This window comes from Desmodus rotundus, chromosome 1 (genome assembly GCF_022682495.2).
Source record: "Desmodus rotundus isolate HL8 chromosome 1, HLdesRot8A.1, whole genome shotgun sequence".
In the NCBI taxonomy this organism is placed as follows: Eukaryota; Metazoa; Chordata; class Mammalia; order Chiroptera; family Phyllostomidae; genus Desmodus; species Desmodus rotundus.
This window is the reverse complement of record NC_071387.1, coordinates 99317556-99340783: the sequence shown is the minus strand read 5'-3', so window position 1 is coordinate 99340783 and position 23228 is coordinate 99317556. Positions and strand designations below refer to the sequence as shown.

The 23228-nt window shown below is 55.5% G+C and overlaps 1 protein-coding gene across 11 annotated transcripts in view; it reads right to left on the bottom strand.

Moving 5' to 3' along the window:
- Positions 1 to 23228, bottom strand: part of TSC2 (TSC complex subunit 2) — a 36029-nt gene that overhangs the window by 11564 nt on the left and 1237 nt on the right. For 7 of the 11 annotated variants that reach the window (XM_053928025.1, XM_071222014.1, XM_071222013.1 and 4 more), the window contains exons 3-26: positions 21857 to 21943; positions 19716 to 19826; positions 18633 to 18777; positions 17469 to 17586; positions 17015 to 17063; positions 16481 to 16606; positions 16028 to 16101; positions 14768 to 14894; positions 13828 to 13971; positions 12878 to 13015; positions 11944 to 12047; positions 11385 to 11466; positions 10118 to 10273; positions 9525 to 9641; positions 8359 to 8481; positions 7344 to 7450; positions 6986 to 7136; positions 5619 to 5741; positions 4983 to 5117; positions 3550 to 3739; positions 2556 to 2649; positions 2301 to 2403; positions 1912 to 2006; positions 553 to 681 (exon numbers count right to left, since the gene is read on the bottom strand). In XM_053928025.1, coding sequence (XP_053784000.1) covers positions 553 to 681; positions 1912 to 2006; positions 2301 to 2403; positions 2556 to 2649; positions 3550 to 3739; positions 4983 to 5117; positions 5619 to 5741; positions 6986 to 7136; positions 7344 to 7450; positions 8359 to 8481; positions 9525 to 9641; positions 10118 to 10273; positions 11385 to 11466; positions 11944 to 12047; positions 12878 to 13015; positions 13828 to 13971; positions 14768 to 14894; positions 16028 to 16101; positions 16481 to 16606; positions 17015 to 17063; positions 17469 to 17586; positions 18633 to 18777; positions 19716 to 19826; positions 21857 to 21943 — 2828 coding nt within the window. The remainder of the gene's footprint in view (positions 1 to 552; positions 682 to 1911; positions 2007 to 2300; positions 2404 to 2555; positions 2650 to 3549; positions 3740 to 4982; positions 5118 to 5618; positions 5742 to 6985; positions 7137 to 7343; positions 7451 to 8358; positions 8482 to 9524; positions 9642 to 10117; positions 10274 to 11384; positions 11467 to 11943; positions 12048 to 12877; positions 13016 to 13827; positions 13972 to 14767; positions 14895 to 16027; positions 16102 to 16480; positions 16607 to 17014; positions 17064 to 17468; positions 17587 to 18632; positions 18778 to 19715; positions 19827 to 21856; positions 21944 to 23228) is intronic. The other 4 variants (XM_071222019.1, XM_071222021.1, XM_071222020.1 and 1 more) reach the window with 1 other exon arrangement.

Sequence of the window (23228 nt, the reverse complement as noted above, 5' to 3'; positions counted from 1 at the left end):
ACTATCCCCACTGCCCTACAAAAAAGCCCCCATTCCCTTCCAGCTACCACAGAAAGCAGACCTTTTCTACAAGAAAGCTCAAGAAGAAAGCCCACTAGAGATGATATGGAAGGCCAAACCCTGCAGACTGTTCCCACCTGACCTGCATGGGTGCTGCTTTAATTTGCAAAGGCCCCTGACCACTGGGGACAGGCCTGCAGAGGGCTGCCACTGGACATTTTCTCAGAGAAACCACCCTGCTTTGGGCTCCCAGGCCGGCCTGAGGATGCCGTGTAGCCAGCCCATTCTCGTACAAGGCTTGGGGACAGAATGCAACCTTCCCACCCCTCACTGCCAGGCTCCCTGGACCGAAGGCCGGGCTCACCAGGGCAGGCCCCTGTAGCCGAGGGCTCCACTCGGGCTCTCTTCCTGCTCCAGCCAGGGAGGGCGGGGGCAGACAACGAAGTCATGCAAGCAGCCCCATGCACCGCCACCCGGGTACGCCCGCCTGGCAGCACCACTTCACGGGCCAAGCTCCAGGATCTGAGCCCCCCGCCCGACAAAGCCCACTACCTGCGGACCACATGTTCAGACACACTGATGCTGCGGCACCGGAAGGCATCGGCTGCAGAGCTCTCCTTGAATTCTTTGACGGGTGGAGAGTTATTCAAGCCTTGTTTGGGGGGTCTGGCTATCCTCAAACTACCAGGTGAGGAAGGAAGGCCCAAGCCCCAGGGAGCCCAGCTCCCGGAAGGGGAGAGCAAGCCATTGGAGGAATGAGGAGGAAAGGTCACAGGCCACAGGGTCAGATGGAGAGCCCGTGGGTGAGACGAACAAAAAACCATGCCAGAAGCCAGTTAGCAGGGGGAAGAAACAGAAAACAAAAATGCATGAAAATACATCTTGTAAACATGACAGGAAAAAGTCAGGTTTCACGCATGATACCAAAACAAAGAACACTAGTGCAAACTAAACGTGTGGATCTCGCCGCACGGCAGATTCCAGGCTGTGCTGACCAGGTGTCCTGCGCACCCTGAGGAAGGCCCGCACTGCCCAGCTTGGGGACCGGAAAGAGCTGAAGCCTGAACGTAGCTGTTCAAAGGAGGCCAGTTCTTAGTGGCCCCAAGCCACCAGAAGCTTGAGACAGAAGCTTGTGACTTTAGGCACTGACCTGGTCATTCTGGAAAATGCCGTATTCCCACTTAGGGAGAGCCAAAAAAGCTTAGGTGGGAAGGTGGAGGCCTGGAGGGGGGCAGCCATTCAAGGGAAATGCAAACAAGAACACAAGGCCCAGCACAGCTCTTTGTCAGATGTGGCAGAAGCAGCTGTGATGGCAGAGAAGAACATGTCTCCTGGTTGGCCAGGGGCTGGACAGTGAGCTCTGGAGAAGGGGCACCCTGGCCTGAGGTTGGACTGACCTGGGTCCCCAGGGGAGGATCTTCAGGCCCTGGGGCTCCTCCCCACCCCAGTGTGTGGCTTCTCAGGAGTCACAGCTACCCTAATGCAACCCTGGGCTTATCCAATGGAGTCAGACCCAGGCCCAGAGGCCCCACAGCTGGCATCCCAATCCCCAGCTCAGTACCTCTTGCACTGGCCACCCAGGCAAGGCCAGGTCTGGCTATGGCCCAATAAACAGACTCCACGATGCCACAGCCTTGGTGCAAAGATCTCTGGACTCTCCAGTTGAATATGGAGCACTAGTGGCCTTCACAGGCCCTGCCCTGCCTCAAAACCTGAGGGCATCTTGGTGCCCAGCATGGCCTGCACGGGGGCACACCCTCAGCCACGCATCCTATTTCCATTCACTGGCCTGGGGGCAGCCGGTCAGCCCCAGGCCCTGCATGCGTCATGCTGGTCACGGGTCACAACTCGAAGACCTGACCCCACCCCACCCAGACACCAGGCACGCCACACCCATGACTGGCCCCACACCTCTTGGGTCTCTCGTTGAGACTGGTGCTCCGTGCTCTGAAGCTGTCCTTCTCAGGGGTATCATCAAAAGACAGGAGGACATTGGAGCGCAGGCCCTGGCAGAGTGGAGCAGACCTGAGCTGCAGGTTGGGGAAACTGGCCCTCAGGGCACCCACACGCTTCTTCCCTGTGCACCTATCAGCCCCACCCAGGTATGCTGCCAGCTTGGGACGAGCTGCAGATCTAGGACAGAGGTGGCAGCTCCTGCCCCAGCGAGCCAGGCTCAGCAGAGCCCCCAGGCACTGTAAAAATAGCACTGAATGACGCCTGACCTCTCTCCCCACCTATCACCCTGCTCCAGCCATGGACAGCCAACGGCAAAGCTGGTCCCAGCCCTACCACTGGCTTACCTTAGTGATAAAAGGGACAAAGTCTTTCCGGAAGGGAAGGCGGCACCTAATGAACCACATAGCTATGACGTGATGGGCCAGGCACACAATGTACTGATTGAACCTGTGAGAAGAAAAGGGAAATGCTCCAGTAGCTAGAAGCACAGACCAATCCTAGGGCGCAGAGGCCCTGGGGCTTTCTGCTCTGAGCAGCCTGGCCTCCAGCAAGCAGAGGCCCCTGGGCTGGCCTCCCAGGGGACGAACGCCAGCACTTACTTGGAAGGGTTGGTATATGGCAGGGAGATGGCAAACACGCTCGCGTACTGCTCTGCTGCAAAGTTCCTGTACAGATGAGGCAGCCTGGCCAGAGCTGCAAAACATGGAGACAGCCAGTAAGAGAGCCCAGGCTAGTCCAGCAGGGACAGGCCAAGGCTGCAGGGGGCGCTGAGGTCACCAGGGTCCTGTGTTGTCTGAAAAGCAATGCAGCCACTCTGACCCAAGAGGGCTACACAGAAATAAAGGCCACAGCCCACTCAAATGTGACCTTCCCCTGACCTTTGGCCTTGGCTCTCTATTCCAAGGGTTTGCAAACTATGGTCCCCAGGCCAAAGCAGGCCAGTGGCCTACATGTGTATGACCCCAGAGGTCAGAACCACTGCCACACTTTTACAGGGTTGTAGACCAAATGAATGTGTAGCAGAGGCTGCACGTGGCCCTTTGCAGAAGTGCTGGCGCTGCTTGGCTCGTGCTGTCCGCACACGAGGGCTTGCCGAGGCCCAGATGCACACTAGGGTACTGGGGATGAAGAGGTGAGCGGGCACCTTGGGGCTCTGAGAAGTCACAGTCTGAGAGGTGGGTCCGCAAAGCCCTCTCCAAGCTGTGCTGAGTGCTTTGCGGGGGACAAAGAGGAGGCTGTGAGAGCCAAGCTGAGTGCAGAGACCAATGCCAAGTAACAGGAGGCTTCTGTGCAATTTAAACCGACACTGAGGGGACGAAAGGAGCCAACTACTCAAAAGGCCAAGAAGGAGAAAAGCATTCAAGGCGCAGGGGCAGGAAGTGCAAAGGTCCTGATGCAGCAGAGGGTGGCATCTGCCAGGTTCCCAAGAGGATGGTGCACCGACAGGCAGCCACCGAGAGGTCACAGAATGAGGTCAGACAAGTCAGCCCAGGTTATTTCAGGCAGGGCGGGGCACAACCCCAAACTCAAGGGTCCACTCCACACTCACACACACATGCACACGTTTGCACACGCAGAGCTACAGATACTTACTTGACAGGAACTCGAGAAGTGGAATGGCCATACTGGCCGTGGCTGAGATGTGTGTGAGCTTCACGACCAGGATGGGCAGAGCCTTGACCATGATGTCAGGCATCTCCACACTGCAGACGGCCAGGGCCACCACACACTGGCTGGCGCAGCGGTAGATGAGGCCTTGCTCCAGACAGTACACCATCTCCCGCTGTGGGGCGGCACAGGTTGTCTCGGACCTCTGCACCCCTGCCTGTCTGCTGACAGCTGTGCTGGTGAGCCAGGGCACTGTCTACCCCTCAGCCCACTCGAGAATGTTCTATGCAGGAGACCATGACTTATAAAGGTTGAGCGCCTTGTCTCAGGTCTCTGAGTGTCTAAGCAGCGGAGCCACCAGGAGCTGACCCCCCCAAACCGACTGGATATTGGGGCTGCTCCAGTCAGGACTCCCTGACACCTCCCCACCAGCCAACATCCTGGAGCCAGGACATGCTGGGCCCCTCACTCCCTTGGCACTGGGACCCCCAACCAGTTGGCCTTATTGCAAGGGAGGCTCTGCCTAACACAGTAAGGCCGCTAGGCCCACACCGACCCTGGGCAGTAGCCTCCACAAAGACAGCGAGGTTGGGCCCATAGGAAACAAGTACCAAGTGCAGGCTTAGGCCGCAGCCTCAAGGCCCCATGGATGATTCTAATTTCCTGCGGCTACCCCACCTGAGAAGTGTTTCCCGCCTCAAAGGTACTCAGGGAACCTTCAGCCCAGCATGGCCAGCAGCCCCTTTGGGGGTTCGGGGAGGGTGCGGGTGGGGAGTTAAGTGAGCTCCTGACAGCTCTGTGATCAGGAGTGCAGACTCAGGGCTCAGAATGAGTGTTGGCCCCTCTCCTTGCTGGCCACGACCTTGGGCATGCTACCTGACCTTTGTAAGGCAGACTGACGAGAGAAGCATTAGGAATTTAAATGACAGTAAATGTAAGGGCTCAGCGTGGGCCTCATTCCCAGCAGCAAGGAATAAAGAAAACAAGCATTGCTGCGCACGCCCGCTGCACCTGATGGCAGGTGTGGAAGCAGATGGGAGTCGGGTGACCTTGGCCCAGCCACACTACCTCTCAAAACAGGGCAAAATCTGCCGAGAGGCTCGGCTGCCTGTCGCGAAGCTGCAGCAAGGACAAGCCAGGCAGTGCTCCTCGAAGAACAGACGCTTCCGGGTGTATGTTGGGGGGCAATCACACACTGCATTGAGCCCACGCACCCTAGAGGAGCCGGGCGTCTGCAGTTCCAGGCTGCGCCAGGCGGTAGGGGTCCAGCAGGCACATGGGGAAGCAAAGCCAGGTGCTCTCACCCTGGCCTAGCAGCTACAATGGGGTAGGAGGAAAATACTGGACCCATTCAGCTTAATGAAAAATCCTGAGGACGAGGCACCGCAAAGTTTGACCGTCACTCTCCCACCCGGTACCTGTCTGGCTTTGTCCAAGTAGTTATGGTAGGAGATCAATGCTGTCAGCACGGGAACCACAGCCAGATGCAAGTCAGTTCTGGAGAACCCTTCTGGGGTGCCTCGAAGTCGCTCAAGGGTCTTGGGACCTGAAAGCTAAAAACCAAGGGCCAGACATGAAGCCCTGCCTGGTGGCTAGGTCAACTGTTGGGTGGCCGGAGGAGGCAAGGAGGCCCCTGTGAACAGAGACCAGCGGGAGGAGGAGTCAAGAGCCCAGGGGCCTTCCTACTTCCTTTTCTGGACAAAGGTCCTACTTTTCAAAGAAGTGGAGGAGCACCCACCCTGTTGCTAGGGAGAGACAGGAAATGTGACTGATGTGCCTGTCACAGAACCCCGGCGAGGAAGAGACAGGAAAGGAGAGGGGACATCACACTCAGTCTCTGAAGTTCCAAGCTCTACACAGAGGACCTCCGACGTTCTGCCCCATAAGCTGAGAAAGGGAGGGCGGGTCCTGGAGGCATGATCCGCACTCTAGACAGGGACTGCATCTCGGAAGGAAATGCTGTCCAGTGTTTCACGGAGCCTCCCATGGCCCCTCCCTCAAAGCCTTATGCTGCAGCACCACGCCAGTGAATGGCACAGAAAGCAGCACGTTACCATGGAGCAGAGAGCAGAAGACAGCTGGTCAACACTGCACGGAGAGGTGAAAATGAGGACCTTGTAGCGTAGCGACTCAGGCAGCTTGCTGAGCACAAGCTTCAGCACCTTCCAGTCGGTCTCCTGCAGGAAGACGTGTCAGTTGGGGGAAGGTCTGCACCCTGAAGCAGGGAGATGGAGTTTCCAGGTTTGAAGCTCTGTTTGGAGCAGAACAGCTGTGGGGGGTGGGGCTGTGGACCCTCCTCTTCTGGTTTCCACACTCCCGGGCTAGACAGGGAGTGCTGGGTAGAGCTGGGGAGGGCACAGCTGCCCTTCCCTGTGCCAGGCTGAGCGGGAGGCCCAGTGCAGAGACAATACCACCTCTCTTTTTAGCTGGACCTGGAACTTCCACACTCCTAGCTCCATCCTGCCCATTCGCCTGGGGACCCCGGGACTGCCTGCCTGTGCACTGATGCTGAGGGGCCCTCACTGACCCCCACCCAGAGCACGATGAGGTACAGCAGGGAAAAGCTAATACGCAAGCTTGAGGGGAGCAGCAGCAAGCATCCAGCTGCAATCCAGGAGCCCAGGTAACTGCTGCAGGACTGCAGCCAACCCCGGGCCACGACAATGGGGAGGACAGTCTTGGCACCATCAACCTCCATTACCAGTGACCACTGTTCGTAAGCTATGCCAGTGGCCCCAAGTCCTGAAAGCCTTGAGACTCACAGGAAATCTGATGGTCCCCTTCAGTGCCACCATCAGGTGCCCCCAAGGACCTGGCCCTACCAACTGCTACAGCCCTCAAGAGCTCCCCTAGCCTAGTACAGGCTGTCCCACCCTTCCCCGCCACAGCACACCGCTGACCACTCCTCCTCTCTTGCTGGCTCCTGTCAGGAAACATGCCTAAACTCTCCTGCCTCCCCATCACCCCCAGCTAAGTCTCTACTAACAAAACTGCACCTACCCTACTTCCACGCTTTACTTACTCCTGCCACTGGAATGTTCCCCGCCTTTCAAGACTGACCTTACCCGCACTCCAGGTGCCTCCAACCAGATGTGACCGCACCCACCTGCAGTCCCACACAGCCAGTCTGTGCCTCCCTCTGAGGCCAGCCCCACTTCCTGATTCCAGTTATCTGTCTACACCCCTTAGTCTTGCACCCTAAACATCTTCTAGAGGCAACAATGTCTCCTTCGCTCCCCACCTCGTTCCATGTGATGGTTTACACACAGCAGGTGCTCAACACGTTACAGAACTGCCGTGGGACCTTGGGGTAACACGTGAAAACCAGCAATGAACCTCTCAAGGTCATTAATGCAGGGACAGGACCCGTACGTACACTCTGGGTGGCACCAGTCCTTGCTCAAGAGACCAGCCACCTCACCTGCTTCAAACACTGCAGCAGGACACGGAACACCAGGGAGTAGGGCAAAGAGCCAAGCCGTACGGTGGGGCCTGCAGATGCTGGGCCAGACAGCCCGGTGGGCGGTGACAGCGGGCCGCTGGCCTTCTTCTCAGAGCCTCTCTCCAGCTCCCTGGGGAAACAAGTCGGAGAAGCACTGAGGCTGAAACACCCAATCCACAGAGCAAGAGAGTGAGAAGACCAACTGTCCCTCGGACACATGGCAGCCCTTGGGGTGAAGCGCAGCCAGCTCTGCCCACCTGCCCCAAACCCGAATGCCCTGGAACCAGGGAAATAGGGTTGACCATGGCAGTAGGGAAAGACATCAGCCCACACGTACATGTAGTCACAGAGGCAGTAAGGGCTAAACCGCACAACCCCATCCTTAGTGGGCAGGCCGAGGCGATGCAGCGAGTCGGCCCGTAGCAGCAGCAGGAAGTCAAAGGCCTGCGGGGAACAGAAAACACCACCCACAGAGCAGGAGCATGCCTGGCCCGTGACCCCAGACCCATGCATCTCTCGGGAAATTCTGCTTTCACTCATAGCAAACACACCCCAACTTCTCTATGCAGACAGTGGTACCAGGTGGTACGGTACACCATTCCTGGCCTTTCCCTCAGAGCCCAAGGGCTCTGTGACAGTCCCACAGCAGCTGGTAATGCTGTGGCTTCCCACACCACAGGCAGCCGGTCCCGCCCCCAGGACTAAGGGATGGATGCCTTGCATGCTGGCTGGACAGCACTGCACGGCCCAGACCCAGGTGCCAAAGAGACCTCTGTTCAGAACACTATCACTTTCACCACTGACTGAAGGGCCACTTAAATGGGCTTCCTAAATGACGGAGAGCTGCCCAATCAGGAAGCTGCTCTGAGAAGGACCAGGGCCTCTGTCCCAGTGACCTCTGCTCAGCCTGGTGCCAGCACCCACAGTGGAAGTTCAAGGCGGTCCGCCCTACCCAGCCCTGCCCCCCACCACAGCTCACACCCTCTGCTATAGGCTGCTGACAGACTCTGAGCACCAGGAGTGGAACACATGCCACCCTGTAAATCGGTGTGACACCCCTCCTCTGTCCCCATCGCAGGCCACTGTGTGACTCAGCCTGACATGCCACGGAGGCTCGTGGCACTGCACGAGCACCACACTGAAGGGCAGCGCGCACCACAGTTGGTGTTACAGGAGAAAACAGTCTGTTGGAGAGCCCCCCCGGGGACATCCACCACCTCTCCCGTTCGAGATCACTCTACCGCCAAGACTGAGGCAGCTGCTGGGCCCCCGAGAGGATCCACCTTAGGCTGGCCCCGAGGTGTGGCTGGGCCCCACCACAGCCACTGACCAGCCAAGCAGGCCTGTCATACCTGCAGCCGGATGCTGCTGGCAATGGGCAGGGTGTAGCTGTGTTTGTAGTGGAGCTGAATGTGGCTGACGAGCATCTCGTACACACGCATGGCATGACTGGCAGGCAGGGCGTAGAGCTTGGTCTGCAGAGAAAGTTGTCACCGTGAGGGCACGAGGCCACAACGCAGCCAGGGAGGCGGCACCCAGGGGGAGAGAGACCAGACAAGCTTTGGAGGTAGCTGGGTACCATCTGCCGTCCTTCAAAATGCTCAAACCCTTCAAGCCACCAGTTGCTCTCCAGGGCTTTGCCTCAAGGCTACCCCCACACAGGCACCTAGTAACAGCAAAAAAATCAGTGTCGCGTCCCCATCACCTACAGGGAACAAGTTACTAAATCGGGAAGGTCCATCCAGTAGAGCACCATGCAGCCGTGTGGGAGACGGGGTCCTGTGGGCTGAAAGAGCACACTCTCAAAACCGTACAACAAAAGAGGGCGAACCAGGGCAGGACGAGCACGCGGTGTGCTCCATGAGGGACACAGGGTATCTTCTGAAGTGATAGAGACATTCTAGCCCAGGCCGGTGAGGCTCAGTGGATTGAGTGCCGGCCTGTGAACCAAAGGGTCACCGGTCTGATGCCCAGTCAGGGAGCATGCCTGGGTTGCAGGCCACGTCCCCAGTAGGGGGTGCAAGAGGGGCAACCACCACCAGTGTTGCTCTCCCTCTCTTTCTCCCTCCCTTCCCCTCTGCCCAAAAATAAATAAGTAAAAATTAAAAAAAATAAAAAAGATGTTCTAAAGTAGTAAATTGCCCGTAGTGATAGCTGCAGAACTCTGTGAATACACTGAAAACCACTGAATCATACACTTTAAACAGATGAATTATATGGTATGTAAATTACATCTCAATAAAGCTGCTAATAAAGTCAAACCACCCTGGGGCTAAATGGATGGCAGCCCCTCCTTCCCCAGCCGCTGGGAGAGCTGAGGGGTGGTGGGCAACGACTGAGTAGCTCTGCACTGTATGGCTCTTACCAGGCCTCTTCCCCACCACGCTGTGACAAGTCAGGATCACTCCCAGGACCCCCGTGGAGTGCCCAGATCTTCTCCCAGATGTGTCCCTAAAGATCAGCACGCCAACACACACAGCGGGCCATCGCACGCCTTCCCGGAAGAGTGGAGGCCCACCTGAAGGATGACCAGGAGCCCCAGGACGGCAGTCTTCACATCCTCCAAGGAGGCAGAGTATGCCTCCGTGTCCCTTTCCTCCAGCTCCGGGGGTGGGGAGAGGGAGCGGGCGATCACCTTTGGAGAGAAGACCTGTGCATCAAGCCCAGCTCCAGGTTCCCAGAGTCAGCACCCCCAGACCCAGTACTCCTGCCGGCAGGCCGCTTCTCCTCTCCTCCTCAAAAGGGGAGACGCACTTTATGCACATGAGGGACCATTTAGATACCACGATACATTTTAAAACTAACAGAAAATGACGCTGGCTGTGTAGGTAGACAAAGGGCCAAGCCCCAGTCCAGCCCAACTTGAAATGCCACAGCAGCTGCTTCCCAGGCCCCTAGGCAGCAGGACGCTGCTGAGCAGCAGCAGGCCTGCCAGACAGTCAGACCAGCCCATCACTGCCGGGAGGGAAGCCCTGCCTTGGAGAGACCCAGCCAGGGGTTCCGCAGACAATGGAGACAGAGTACAGAGGATGCTGCTGCCTGCAGGGCTTTGCCCCAAAGAGGAAGGGTGCTTCTGGCAACCCAGGCACCCTGTGCCCCAGCAGCTCTCACTTTCTCGATGATGTCCAGCAGGCTGTTGAAGTGGTGAGTGTGGCAGCCCTCAGCCAGGTCCACCAGCAACTGGGTGGCCAACTTCCGGACCTGGTGGTCTCTGTCCTCGGGGATGTGAGAGAGCTGTGAGATGACCACCGTGTTGATCAGCTCCTCCTGCAGCAAGCACAGTGGGGTGAGGGTAGCTGTCTGTGACAGGCTGGAAAGCAGCTAAGGCACCACTTGAAACAGGAAACCCACGGCAGGGGTATGTCAGTGCCTGGGGGGCCTGGCCCCTCAATTCAGGAGAATGGCGACAGCTACTCGACGGCCCAGCTAAGGAACAGGACCACAGGCTCAGATAGGATGCAACAGCGAATGTCCCCACTTGCTCTTTGTCACTGAATGTCACAATTAAGAATAATCTTACATGGAAGGCCCTCTGTGTGTCTGGGGGAAGGAAGGCCTTCTCCCTGACATCATGGAGTCTGCTTCAGTGGGACAGCATGAGGAGAGTTTCATAGAGGCAGGGCAAGGCCCACCCTGACGTGAGGAACCTGAAAACCCAGAGGGGCATCATAAAAGAGGCAGCTCTAAGCTGGACTCTGAAGAAGGGTGGAATGCCAAGAGACAGAGACGCAGGGAAAGAGAAGGCTGAGGAGGTTAGAGGGGACGGGCACGTCCCAGGAACGCTGGGAGTGCCAGGAGGTGTGCTGGAAAGCAAGAGAAAACAGAGAGCCTGCGGTGCAGCTCCTGGAGGGAGGGGCACGGCAGGCAGGCACACACTAGTGTTTCTGCAGGCAGGATGGGCTCTGGCCCCAAACGCAGTGTGAGAGCAACTGGAGGGAAGAAACTGGAAGAAGAAAGACAGGCAACCAGTGGTTGGGCTGGGGTCCAGAGGGTGAGTGTGATTATGAAGGCAAAAAGAAATCATCCCCATGCAAGATTCTGTACAGAACTCTTCTGTATTCTGGGTGACAACTAGGCTGAAGCCCCCTGAGGACAGGAACTGTGCCCTCCTGGCAACTTAGCAGTATCTCCAAGCCCAGCACAGGCCTGGCAGGGGCCACCATGGAGTGAATAAATGGATGGATGGATGGCTGAACAAACAAAGGAGCAAACAGCCAAAGCCCACTGAGAAAACCTGCCACAGAGGAGAGTGGCAGATCCCAAGCCCGGGCAAACCCCAGAGGCTCTCAGTGCCCAGTGAGGGCAATGCAGAGCCTGTAGGGTGAGCCTCACCCTCACCCGATGGCCCAGGGCTCCCCACCAGCTGTGGGACACGCACCTCATAGAACTGCCTGTTGATGAGCAGCACGAAGGACAGGACATCCAGCACCTTGATGCGCACAGCACTGCGAGATTCGCTCCTGGGGGTGGGAGCACCGCTGCTGGGGCCGGGCGGAGGCACCGCGGCCAGCCTCGCCCCCTGCACCAGGCCCCGCTAACACTGCATCCTGAGCTCTGAGGGCTCCCCCAGGGACCCAGACCCCAGACCCACTGCAGGCAACAAAGCACCCCTGCCCCTCACCCCAGCAGGAAAGACTGACTCCAATTTTCCTGGTGGGGCCTAGCTTGTCAAAATCCAGCCCAAGAACTGGGAAAGGGGCATAGAGCTCGGCCCTCAGAGACAGCATCTTTCTACACAACCACCCCACAGGAAGAAGTAAGCGTAGAGGCCTCAAGGACTCCACTCTACAGGAACACAACCTTCTCCTGCTCATTTAGAACCATTACTTTCAAGAATCAGAAGGAAAAGCCCTCACTCTTGGTGTCCTAGACCCTGGCCCAAGGCACAGACACGGGGTCAGGTTCCAAGGCCCAAGAGGTCTCCAGAGACTCCCTACCTGAAGAATTTCTCCATCAGTAACTGCAGGTTGTGAATCCAGCCAACCTTTGCCGGATGGATTGACTGAGCCCTGTAGGTTATTAAGTTTAAGAGGGAAGACTCCTGTCAAAAGAAGAAAAACCTGGAGTGAATGAGCCGCCTGGCTTTTCCAGAGGTTTTGTTATAAACACCACCCCATGCTGCTAGCCCAGAACAGTCTGCTCAGTGAGACCAACCACTCCTAGGCCCAGGTGGGGAGCCCGCCAAGACCAAACTTTACTGGCAGCAGTGAAAATTCATTTAAAAACCTATGTATGCCATGGCTGGTGTGGCTTAGTGGACTGAGTGCCGGCCTGCAAACCAAAAGGTCGCTGGTTCAATTCCCAGTCAGGACACATGCCTGGATTGCAGGCTGCCTCCAGTTGGGGGCGAGTTGAGAGGCAACTGATTGCTTTATCTCTCACACACTGAGGTTCCTCTCCCTCTCTTTCTCACTTTCTTCCCCTCTCTCTAAAAGTAAATAAATAAAACCTTTAAAAAGTAAGTACATAAAAATAAAACAAAAACCTACATAAAAGCCCTGGCATCAAGCTGAGCGTTTCTGGCACAAGGCCTGCCCACCGCCCATGAAGCAGATGTGCCCAGCAACAAGTCCCACGGCGCCGGCTGGCACCTGCACCCACACAGGTGGGAGGGACTGACAAGCCAGGCTAGCGCTGCGCTCTGGAAGACCCACACGCACGCAGTCTGCTGACACCCCGACAGACTTCCACGCTGGAGAACAATCCCAGAAAAGCAGGGGCCTTTATTTCAAACACACTGAACTCAAGTTTCAGATCTACACAGCCAGGGTTCCCAGAGCTAAGCAGGTCTACCCCCCCCCCCCCGCTCCCCCCCCCCCAGGGTGCCTGAGCACCCAAGGCCCCGCCAGGCTCGGGGGCAGGCGGTCTTACAGGTCTTTGGTCCGCACATCTCTCGATGAGCTCGAAGTATCTCTCCTGGGAGCCATGGAACTCGTTCTGATCGCACAGCTCCTCCACCGTGGTTAGCAGGTCATGGACGATGGCCCTGAGCTCTGGGCTCTCCAGGCTCTGTGACACAAAGGCGCAGTCACACAGGAGTGACTTCTGGTTCCCCTTAAGGACTCAAGACCAACTGCACCCAGACATACCCTCAAGACCTGCTGGGGAGGGGACACGACCCCCACTGTGCTGGGACACATGTGGCAGCTGGGCTGTTTCTGTTCGCCCACCACCCTCAGGGGGTCCTGGCTGGGCCCCACAGCCAGCCTCAAGGGGCCAACTTTGGGGGCTTCACACTTCCCCCAGGATATGCCCTCCCAGCCCGCCACTGGGATAAAGCACCACTTGGCCGGCTGGACAGTGACAATGAGAGATGACAGCCCAGTCCTTCCTCCCCCTAGCCTGGCCACCTAAACACTGGTCCACCCCAGTGCCCCAGAAGGCTCAACTCTGAGCCCTTGTCATCTCTGCAGCCCCACATCAGCACTGTCCTCCAAAACTACGCCAGAGCTGTGGCCAGCTTTCCAGACATTTAGGAAACTTTCTTCAGGGCCCACTTCCAGGCCATGGAGGTGACCTGGTGTGTGACTCGGTCCTGATCAACGGCAGCACAGCCCCCTTGCTCGCCTACTACACGTTCCCGCTCCCAGTGATGCCCGGGTTTGGAAAACCTGGCCGACTTCAGTGGATGGCGAGTTGATACCACTGAGAACCATCAGCAACCCCCCCGGCAGGGTCAGGAGGAAGATCTCATGGGAGCTGTCATCCAGGTGAGACGAGCCTGGCAGCCCCACAGGTCCTGGCCACCCAAGGAAGGGCCCTTGGGCCTGCCTGTCCACGGTCTTGGTCCTGCCCGTGCCCAGCCTTCCCACCGGCCTCACCTGGAGCTGCTGAAGCAGGCGTTCGATAATGTTCAGCAGAATGTCCCATGTCACAGCCTGGAGCTCCCTCCTATATTTCTTGATGAGTCTGGTTATAGAGAGGACAATCTCATAGGACACCACCTCGTTTGGACAGGTCATGGCCTGGAAAACAAGCCCCAGGGAGCAGGCAACGGTCAGCCACTTCTTGCTCACGCAAAGGAAGCCGCCTATCACAACACCCTTGGATCCCAACGTAAGATGCCCTGGGAGGGCCACACTGCCCGCACATGTCTCACGGGCCACCCACATAACATAGGAGCCCAGAGGTGTTTTCTCCACTGGCTCTGAACGCCTGGCTCAGCTAAATTCCTGGCCCCTGGCTTACTGGCCTAGAGGAACCTGAAAGGTACCCCGCTGCAAGCAATGTGCAAAGACTGCACGCTCCGCTGCCCCAGGAGGTGGGGGCAGGGCAGACACAACAGCCCATTGGGAGATTCCGTGTAACCCTGGACACAACACCACTTGTCTGTGTAGTGGGACGAGGCTGGCACAGCGGCACAGCTCACAGGGCTGCCGTGACGGCCACAGGAGGAACACACACACGAGCGCTCCGCACACCGCCAGGAACTCAGGAGACAGAAGCCCTCTCACCCGCCCCGTTCTAGAGCGAGGCCAAGATTACCAAATGAAACTGTCACCAATATGAGTGTTGCCATCCCTGGAGGAATTCTGAGCAGTTCTAATGCTAATTTGGAGGATGTGAAATGCATAAGATATAACAGTTACTTGAGGATAAGTCTGTCAAATGGCTCTAAGCCTCATCTGCAGTTACAAAGCAAGTGACTGGAAATCCCACCCCCCCGGCCCATGCAGCAGAGCCCGGCTCGTGGGCCTGTCCTGCTCAGCAGGCCAGCCTAAGGTGAGGGCTCTGGCTTCCGCGTCACGGAAAACGAGTTACCTCATAAAATGATGGCAACACAGATGTGGGGGAGTTCTTGAGAGAATAGAGCCGGTGGGCTCCCCAGAGAGCCATGCCAACAAAGAACACAGCTCCTCTCAGCAGCGGGGCATCTTCCATGTAGGCTCTGAAAGCATTCCCCAGAAACACGGGATGTGAGCAGGGCCTGGTCCAGCCATCTGCCCACTGCAGGACCCAAAGACAGGCCGGGGTGGGCCTTGGCTCCTGGCAGCCTCCCCAGAGGGTCCTGCACTTACAGGGCAGAAGCAAAGCTAGGGGAGGAATGTTGGTCAGGGAACACAGAGGCCAGCAGCAACCATTTGATTCACTCATGCATTCACTCCATAGTCGTCACCACTGACCACGGAGCCATGCTGGATGCCCGGGCACGGACGTGAAAGAATGCTTACAGTCCAGGAGACGCAGACATGAACCAAAGAATAACATAAGGAAATGCCAAAAGTCTACCTCAATCACAGCTAAGAAGGAAAGCCACGGGACAGCAGAGCAAAACCTGCTTGGGGTGGTCAGGGGATCAGCAATGCAGCCTACATGTCAAGGAGCACTCAGAGAAACTTGACCGAGGTGGAAGGACGTTCCAGCAAGAGCAAGGGCACGTGCAGAGGCCCGTGGCAAGATGGAGGAAGTGAGAGGCCAGGGCTGGGGCGGGGCCAGGCCCCCTAGGCCGTGCTGCAGTGAGGAGTTTGGTTTCTAATCCTGAGAGCCCTGGAGGCCACCGTAGCTTCAAGCAAAGGGTGACACAGTCACATCTGTGTTGGGAAAAGAGCATGGGGCTGCTGTGTGGAGGGATGGACTTCAAGAGGCCAAAGGTGGGTGCAGGAGGCCAGCGAGGAGGTGACAGCCAAGGCGCTGGGGTGAGGCCCAAGGCGGGCAGCTTTGAGCCACGTCCAAAGGACAGCAGTGACAGGACTCGTGATGGCTGGGCTGTGGGGGGTGAGGGTGAGGGCCTTCATAACAGGATCAAAGGTGAAGCGGCCTCACTTGACAAGACCCAAATATGGGAGGGAGGTTACACGAGTTCCGTTTTGAATGTTCTGATTTTACTGACAGAGGTGGGAGAGGACAGAAAATCAAGAGCATAAGCTGTGTGCTTCTGGGACAGACACCTCAAAGGAACAGGAAGCCTCCCTGCTGGCCTACGCCAGGCAAGAGCCAAAACAGACAGCCCCTCATGAAAGCTCTGCAGCACCTGATCCAGCCACTTCACCCTCCCCTTCCGCCCTAGGCCCTGACACTCACCTGTCCTCCATGATGCGGCACATGTTATAGATGGCACTGTGGCCCAGGTGGGTGCCCAGAAGGTTACGCATCAACTGGGAAACGAAACACGCTGTTAGATTGGCAGATGCGAGTCCCAGGGCTTCAAACCCAGCCCTGCGTGCCAGCCCCCCACACGGCTGCTCCAGCACCCCGCATGTCCAGCGGGCTCGCGATTATCTCCTCCCAAACACAGAGGCTGCAGAGTTCTCAAAATGCCACCAAAACCCTGACCTCAGTTCAACTGCCTGGGAAAATGTCACTGGATGCCCCTCAGCAGGCCATTGTGTGGCCGCCCTGAGAATCAGATGGCCATTCATTGAAGACAAGATGGCCCTTGTCCTGCAAAGACAAGATGGCCCTTGTCCTGTCCATGTGCCTGGCTTATAACTTCATCCAGGGAAAGGCTCTCCAGGACAAGAGTTCAGACCCCACCTTCCAGCAGGGCTCGCAGAGCTCCTTCACATTGATGGTGCGGCACAGAGTGACAATGAACAGGGGGAGGCTCTCGGCTGGCAGGCAGTTGTAGCAGACCACGGCGTCCAGCACCTGCAGAGACACCTGGTGGGGTGGAAGGAGGTGTCACATTGGCCCTGCCCAACTTCTGTCCATAGGGAGGTAACACCCCTAGCCTCCTTCCCCCCACCCCCCACTTTGGTCAGTGACTGTAGTCCCTCCTCAATGCCAAAGCAGCCTTCCTTGGAACCACAAGGGCAAGTGAGTGTCTTGGAGGCACGTCGACATTCCACACATTGTGGGTCACTTCATCCTGAACTATAATATAACCCCACAACAGAGGTCATCTAACCATTGTTACTTACAGGAAAGAGTCCAGAGGCTCAGAGAGGCCGAGCAGCTTGCCTGTGGCTACACAGCGAGTGAGGGGCAGCACAGAGCTTAACCCAAGCCCACCCAGCCTGCCCAGAAGGAGGATGACAGAAACTGCCTCTGAGAGGGGCAGCTACTAACCTCTATGTCCATGGAAGACACAGTCTGGACACACAGCAGGCAGATCATGCTGTTGGAGGAAGCGCAAAGTCCACTGAAAGGACATTCCCCACAGGCTGCGTGGCTCCAATTTACTTTCTGATTACTCTACAGAGTCAGTTACAAGAGGGACTCGTCTTCCCTCGGGCCCCACTCACTCGCGGGCAGGCAAGTGCTCAGTGCCGCCCCTGCCCTCATGGATTCCACAGAGTATTTTGAAAAAATGGCAACAAAAATAAGAAATAAAACAGAAGATAATATTACATCCATTAAAAATAAAATGCTAGGTCAGGCTTCAGAGTATCAGCTTAAGTGGAAGGTGGCTGTGGCCACTTCCAACGTTTTGTTCAATAGCTTTGTTCACCCTGCAGAGCTGAAGTGAAGACCAAGACACTGGGACTCCGATCAGAGGAACATTATTGGATTCTTTTCTTACTCGACCATTGATGCAATATATTCATCGAGGTAACAGCTGTTGAATTTGACCAAGTTCACAAGCACCAGAAGGAATTCTGAGGTCAGGCCGATGTCCATCCACTGCAGGACAAACTCAGCTGGGGAGAAGGGGAGGAGAGCAATGTACTTCCTAGCACCTCCTCCCGAGGAAAAGGAATCCCATCCAACTCACTACTGGAAACCCCGTTATCAGTCCCCGGGCAATGATAGGCAGGCCACGCATCCACGGGGTTGAGGGTGGCTCAGCTGGAGCCCGAGCAGGTCACTATGTCACGGACTCTGGAATTCCAATTCACCAACCCCCGCTGCACTGAGGGAGATCTGGGCTGAGAGGCAGCGGCAGTGCGCGTGCATCCGATGCTCAGAGCCCTGACCACAATACTAGGGGTGCCAGCATCACCAGGGCACATATTTAGGAGGCAGATTCATGGCCCCCTGTCCCCAGAAAGAATCTCTTGAAGAAGACACAAGCGACGCTTGGGTGCTAGCCAAGTAAACTTAGAAAACCTGACCATGGCCCCCTGCCAGCACCTGTCCTGAAGGCGATCGACAGCTGAGGCCCGTTTCTGGGCAACAGAACAAGGCGTTAGTCAGACTCACTTCTGCCTCCTTCCTCTTCTCCCCTCATCAGTGACGTAAAATCTCAAGACTCAGGGAAACTTTACATGGTCCTAACAAGGAGGAAGGCCAGCAAAGGAGAGAGCTAGGGCCAGGCCCGGGCACAAAGAGGGCGAGGAGGCAGACATAGTAAGGCGGCCCGGTCCTGCAGAAACCTCAGGGCCCTCTGGGTAACCTTACCTGTAGGATAAGCCTGATGGCCGGGTCGGCAGCCTACTCTTCCTACAGCAGAGCTCAGATCACCTCCTGCCTGCCTCAAACGCACACCTCAGCCCCACTCCCCACGAGTTCTGAGCCAGCATGCCTGGCGTGAAAACCAGGACTCTGCATTTTTAACAAGATCCCCAGGAGATTCTGGTAGCTGATCCAGGTGGCACACAGGTAAGCAGAGCTGCGTGGTGCAGCGCCCTCTGCAGGCCATTCCTGCAAACTGCAGCACTCCCTCAGGGACCCAGTGGCCTTCCACATCCCAGATTAAATCTGATCACCAAGGCCAGAGAAACCTCACACCCAGTGTGGCACCCACCCAGTTCTTCTTCCAAGTAGGTAATGTGTCTCCCATTGTCTGTAAGGGCCTTGAAAACTTCCAGTCTTTCATGGAGGTCTTCGTTGGAGGGGTAATCCTTGATGACCTTGAAGAAGAGGGCCCTGAGAACACCCAAGCGGTCCCCCTGAAGACAAAACCACAAGGTCAGCAGTCCTGCCAGGATCCCCTGGCTTATTGGACTTTGTGAGCAGCTGTAAGAAGTCCAGGAAGGGCAACAGGCTACAAGACTCCCAACTCTGGGGCCCTTTCTCCTTCCCACAGGAACTGGCTGTGAGGGACAGACTGGCAACATCGAAGCAGCTCAGGGTAGGAGAACAGACGCACTGGTCATTGGCTGACCAGTGTGTGTGGAGCACCCACTACGTACCCGATTCTGAACATGAATGTAGGTACACAGACACAGAAGGGACAGTGCAATTCTGCTCCCACCACACTCACAGCCCAGGGTGGACACATTTGTGCTCATAGAACAGTGACAATGGTCTAACCTCACCAAGGGTGATGGGGCTTCTTGGGAGGCTGGGTGCAAAGGAGTAAATGGGGGATGGGGCGGGGGTGGGGGAGGAAGAGCCTTCTGCGCAGGAACTGCGAGAAGTTGCCTAAGCAGTCTGGGAACAGCAGAGACCAGTGTGGCCAAAGCACACTGAGCACCGGCAGTGGCTCAGGGAGCAGGGAACGAGGTCAGCAAGAACAACAGCACAGTCAGTGGCTTACTCATGCCAGGCACCGTTCTCATCATCTTGCATAAATTGCCTCATTTACTCCCTAAAACATCCCAGACGAGGAAGCTGTCAGGGACATCCCCTTTTACAGGTGACGGGGTGGAGGCTCAGGGGGAGCTCCAGTGACTTGCCCAGGGTCACACTGATACAGGAGGCGATTCCAGGATGTCCACTCAGGCCATCTGGCTGCAGAGCCCCTGGGAACCACAGAGCTCGTGCCTGGTGCCCTCACCAAAGACAAGAGTCCAAGTGGGACCAGCAGGAGCCGTCAGTGGGTAGCCCAACATGATCCCACACACCCACCCCAGCTCCGCCTGGGCAGAGACCCAACACCCCTTACCTGTCCCTGCACGATGGCCTTCAGGAGAGCCAGCACTGCGTGCCGGGCCTCTGGCGGCCGTTCCGGTTGCAGCAGGTCTGCAACAGCCTTCCAGAGTGCTTCCACTGCATGCTGCCACCAGCAAAGAGGGGACAGCGATTAGGGTGTGCTGGCGCCCTCAACTCGAGAGCAAAGGGCAGAGCAGAACAACAGGGTCTTTTGACTTAGATCCTGTGCCACTAAAGCCCACATCTCGAGGATCTGTCACAGCCCACAGTGACCACAAACCTGACAAAATAGCTCCAGGCTAGCTACTTCAAAACTCTCATCAGGCCACAGGCTAGAGGAGGCGGGAAGGCATGCAGGAGAGAGAAGCTGTCCTGGCTGCCTCCAGACATCACAGGGAGTCTACCCTACAGCTTCCTCACTCTGGGGGAAAAACCACTGGAAGTCTCACAACCAGAAGCACCGAAGTAGCCCCTTGGCCTGCAGCCTGACTCAGAAATTCTCCCCCTGGCTTCCCTCTCTGTAAACACACCAGCCCAGCCCTGGCTGGGTAGCTCAGTTGGTTAGAGCATCATCCTGCTAAGCCAAGGTTGCAAGTTCAATCCCCAGTCAGAGCACATACAAGGAGCAACCAATAGATGCATAAATAAGTAAAACAACAAATCAATGTTTCCCTCTAAAAATCAATCAATAAATTTTTTTTTTTAATGTGTTAGCCCTGACAAGTATGACTAAGTTGATTGGGCATCGTCCCGCAAAGTAAAAGGTCACCAGTTTGATTCCCAGGCAAGGCACATGCCTGGAAGGCGGGTTTGGTCTCTGGTCGGGATGCATTTGAGAGGCAACCAATCTATGTCTCTTGCTCACATCAATGTTTCTCTGCCTCTCTTTCTCTCTCCCTTCCCCTCTCTCTAAAAAATAAGTATTTAAAAAAATAAAATATGATAAAAAAGTATATATATTAAACACACTAGCCCAGCCATGGACCACTCAGTCCCACACCCCTGCCCCACCTCTGCTGCCTTGTGTGACCTGCCAAGAACTCTATGCAAGCTTCTGGAATTTGCCTCCTCTAAGTCCACCCAGCCATGGGAGACCTGGCTCCTGTCCCCTATAGCTACCCAAAATCAGCCTCTCTTGTCACCTTCCCTTCTCCACATTAACCATCCCAGACTCCCTTCAACCAGGGTTTCCAGACCGCTCACCCTTTCCTGAGCTCTCACTCACTCTTAGGGGCAGGACTGACATGTCTCTTAGATGTTGTCTGACCAACTCAGGGTACACTAAAACTTTCACTTCCTTTGTCCTATTTACAATACTCCCATGGATGCAACCAAAGTCACAACGGAACAGACGCTGGGCTTGTAGACTATCCCAGCCTCTGAGGCCTATCTGTCTATTCACATGACCAGCAGCTCAGCCTCACCTCACCTTTCTGTACCTATACAGGCAGCTTTATGAACGCAGGTGCCTATTGTCACATTTCTCCTAGGTGATGTGCAGCTTGCATAGCTCAGACGGGCTGCTGAGGATGTAGTAGCCACTCTCCCCTTTGGCAGATCTGAATCTGCTAGGTGTGAGATCCGCGTCTCCCCCGCCACCCCCAGACTTTCACACATAAGCTACACGAGGCTAGAGCAGAGAAGTGCTGTAATGATAACTTCCCACTCTGTCCACAGGACGTCAGGAGAGAGCCTGGAAATAGTTGGCTGAAATAAATACGCTCGTGTCTGTCTTAAGGCCACTTGAAACTACCGACCGCCTCTCCCAAAAAGACACTGAGACAGGTGTGCCTTGCATTGTGCTCTGTGAGACCACACTCTTCCCTGACACTCCTCTATTTTTCCTTCCCCTGAATCTGTAATAACAGGACAAGTAAACGTGCACTCCTGTAAACCACTATAAACCCCTTCTTAGATCTGCTAGAAAAGCCTAATTCCTTTGCTCCCCACTTCCACATACGATTTGTTCCTCAGGGTTGTGCTCAGGGCATTTCCAGAAGTTCCCCCATAACTAAGATGCAAGTTAAATCCCCTAACATGGTGTATTAGTTCATTGGCAAAGTTAACTGTCAACCCTGCTCCTAGAAAGAGCCAAATCAGGCTTCTGAACAGCTCACATGCATCCCTCCAGTAGCCCAACTGAGACAGACCCACCTCTTCAAATTTCTTCGTTTTTGCGACTTCAGAGATCTGGCCTATCACACGAATGCGATTGTTGAGGCCACATTCAACACTCAGTTCCTGGAGAAGGTAAAAGAAGGGAAAGGGGCCTGTGCTCAGGCCACAGGTCTCCTTAACCGCCAATCACTGACCACCTAAGACCTGTACTTGTATTTCCCACTCGGGAGACCTGCAGCAGACCTTTCTGAAGCGAGCCATTACCAGTTTACTACTCCATCTCAGCTGAGTGAGAGCAGACTGTTTTCCCATCACTGCATCACTTTATTTACTTTTTTTAAAAGATTTTATTTATTTCTTTTTAGAGCGGAAAGGAAGGGAAGGAGAGAGAGAGAGAAACATCAATGTGTGGTTGCCTCTTGCACGCCCCCACTGGGGCCCTGGCCTGCAACCCAGGCGTGTGCCCTTGACTGGGAATCGAACCACAACCCTTTGGTTCGCAGGCCCGCGCTCAACCCACTGAGCCACACCAGCCACGGCGTGCGTTAGTTTTTGTGATAACATTCACATCACATGAAACTCACCATTTTAAACCATATAATTCATTGTTTAGTGTATTTACAACGCTTGTAACCACCTCCATAATTACAGAACATTTTCATTACCTCAAAAGGAAGCTTCGCCCTGGCTGGTGTGGCTCAGTGGATTGAGCACTGGCCTGCAAACTGAAAGGTCGCCAGTTTGATTCCCAGTCAGGGCACATGCCCAGGTTGCAGACCTAGTCCCCCAGTTGGGGACACACGAGAGGCAACCAACTGATGTTTCTCTCCCTCTCTTTCTCCTTCCCCTCCCCTCTCTCAAAAAATAAATAAAATCTTTTTAAAAAAAGGAAGCCTCATACCCTTTAGCAGTCACTTCCCACTACTTTCTCCACCCGGGCCCTGGCAAATGCTATCTGTCTCTACGGGTTTTCCTATTCTCAGTTTCATATAAATGCAATCATACACTATGGGGGCCTTTGTGAGTGGTTTCTTTCTTGCAGTGTGTTTTCAATGTTCATCCATGTTGCAACATTTCTTTTTTTGACAAGTAATCCTCCTTTCTATGGATGCATCCCATTGTTTATAGCTAACCCTTGAACAGCGTGGATTTGAACTGTGAGGGTCCACCTACAAATGGATTTAAAAACCTGCATTTAAGGAGACTTGACTTGAGGTGGTAAACACACAATACAATGTACAGATGATGTATTACAGAACTGTACACCTGAAACATATAATATTGTTAACCAATAAATTCAATTAAAAAATAAAAATAAAAATAAACTGAGTTTAAGTGGACCTGTGCAGTTCAAGTGTGTGTTACTCAAGAGGCAACTCGCCAGCTGATGAACATACATCTTGGCTGC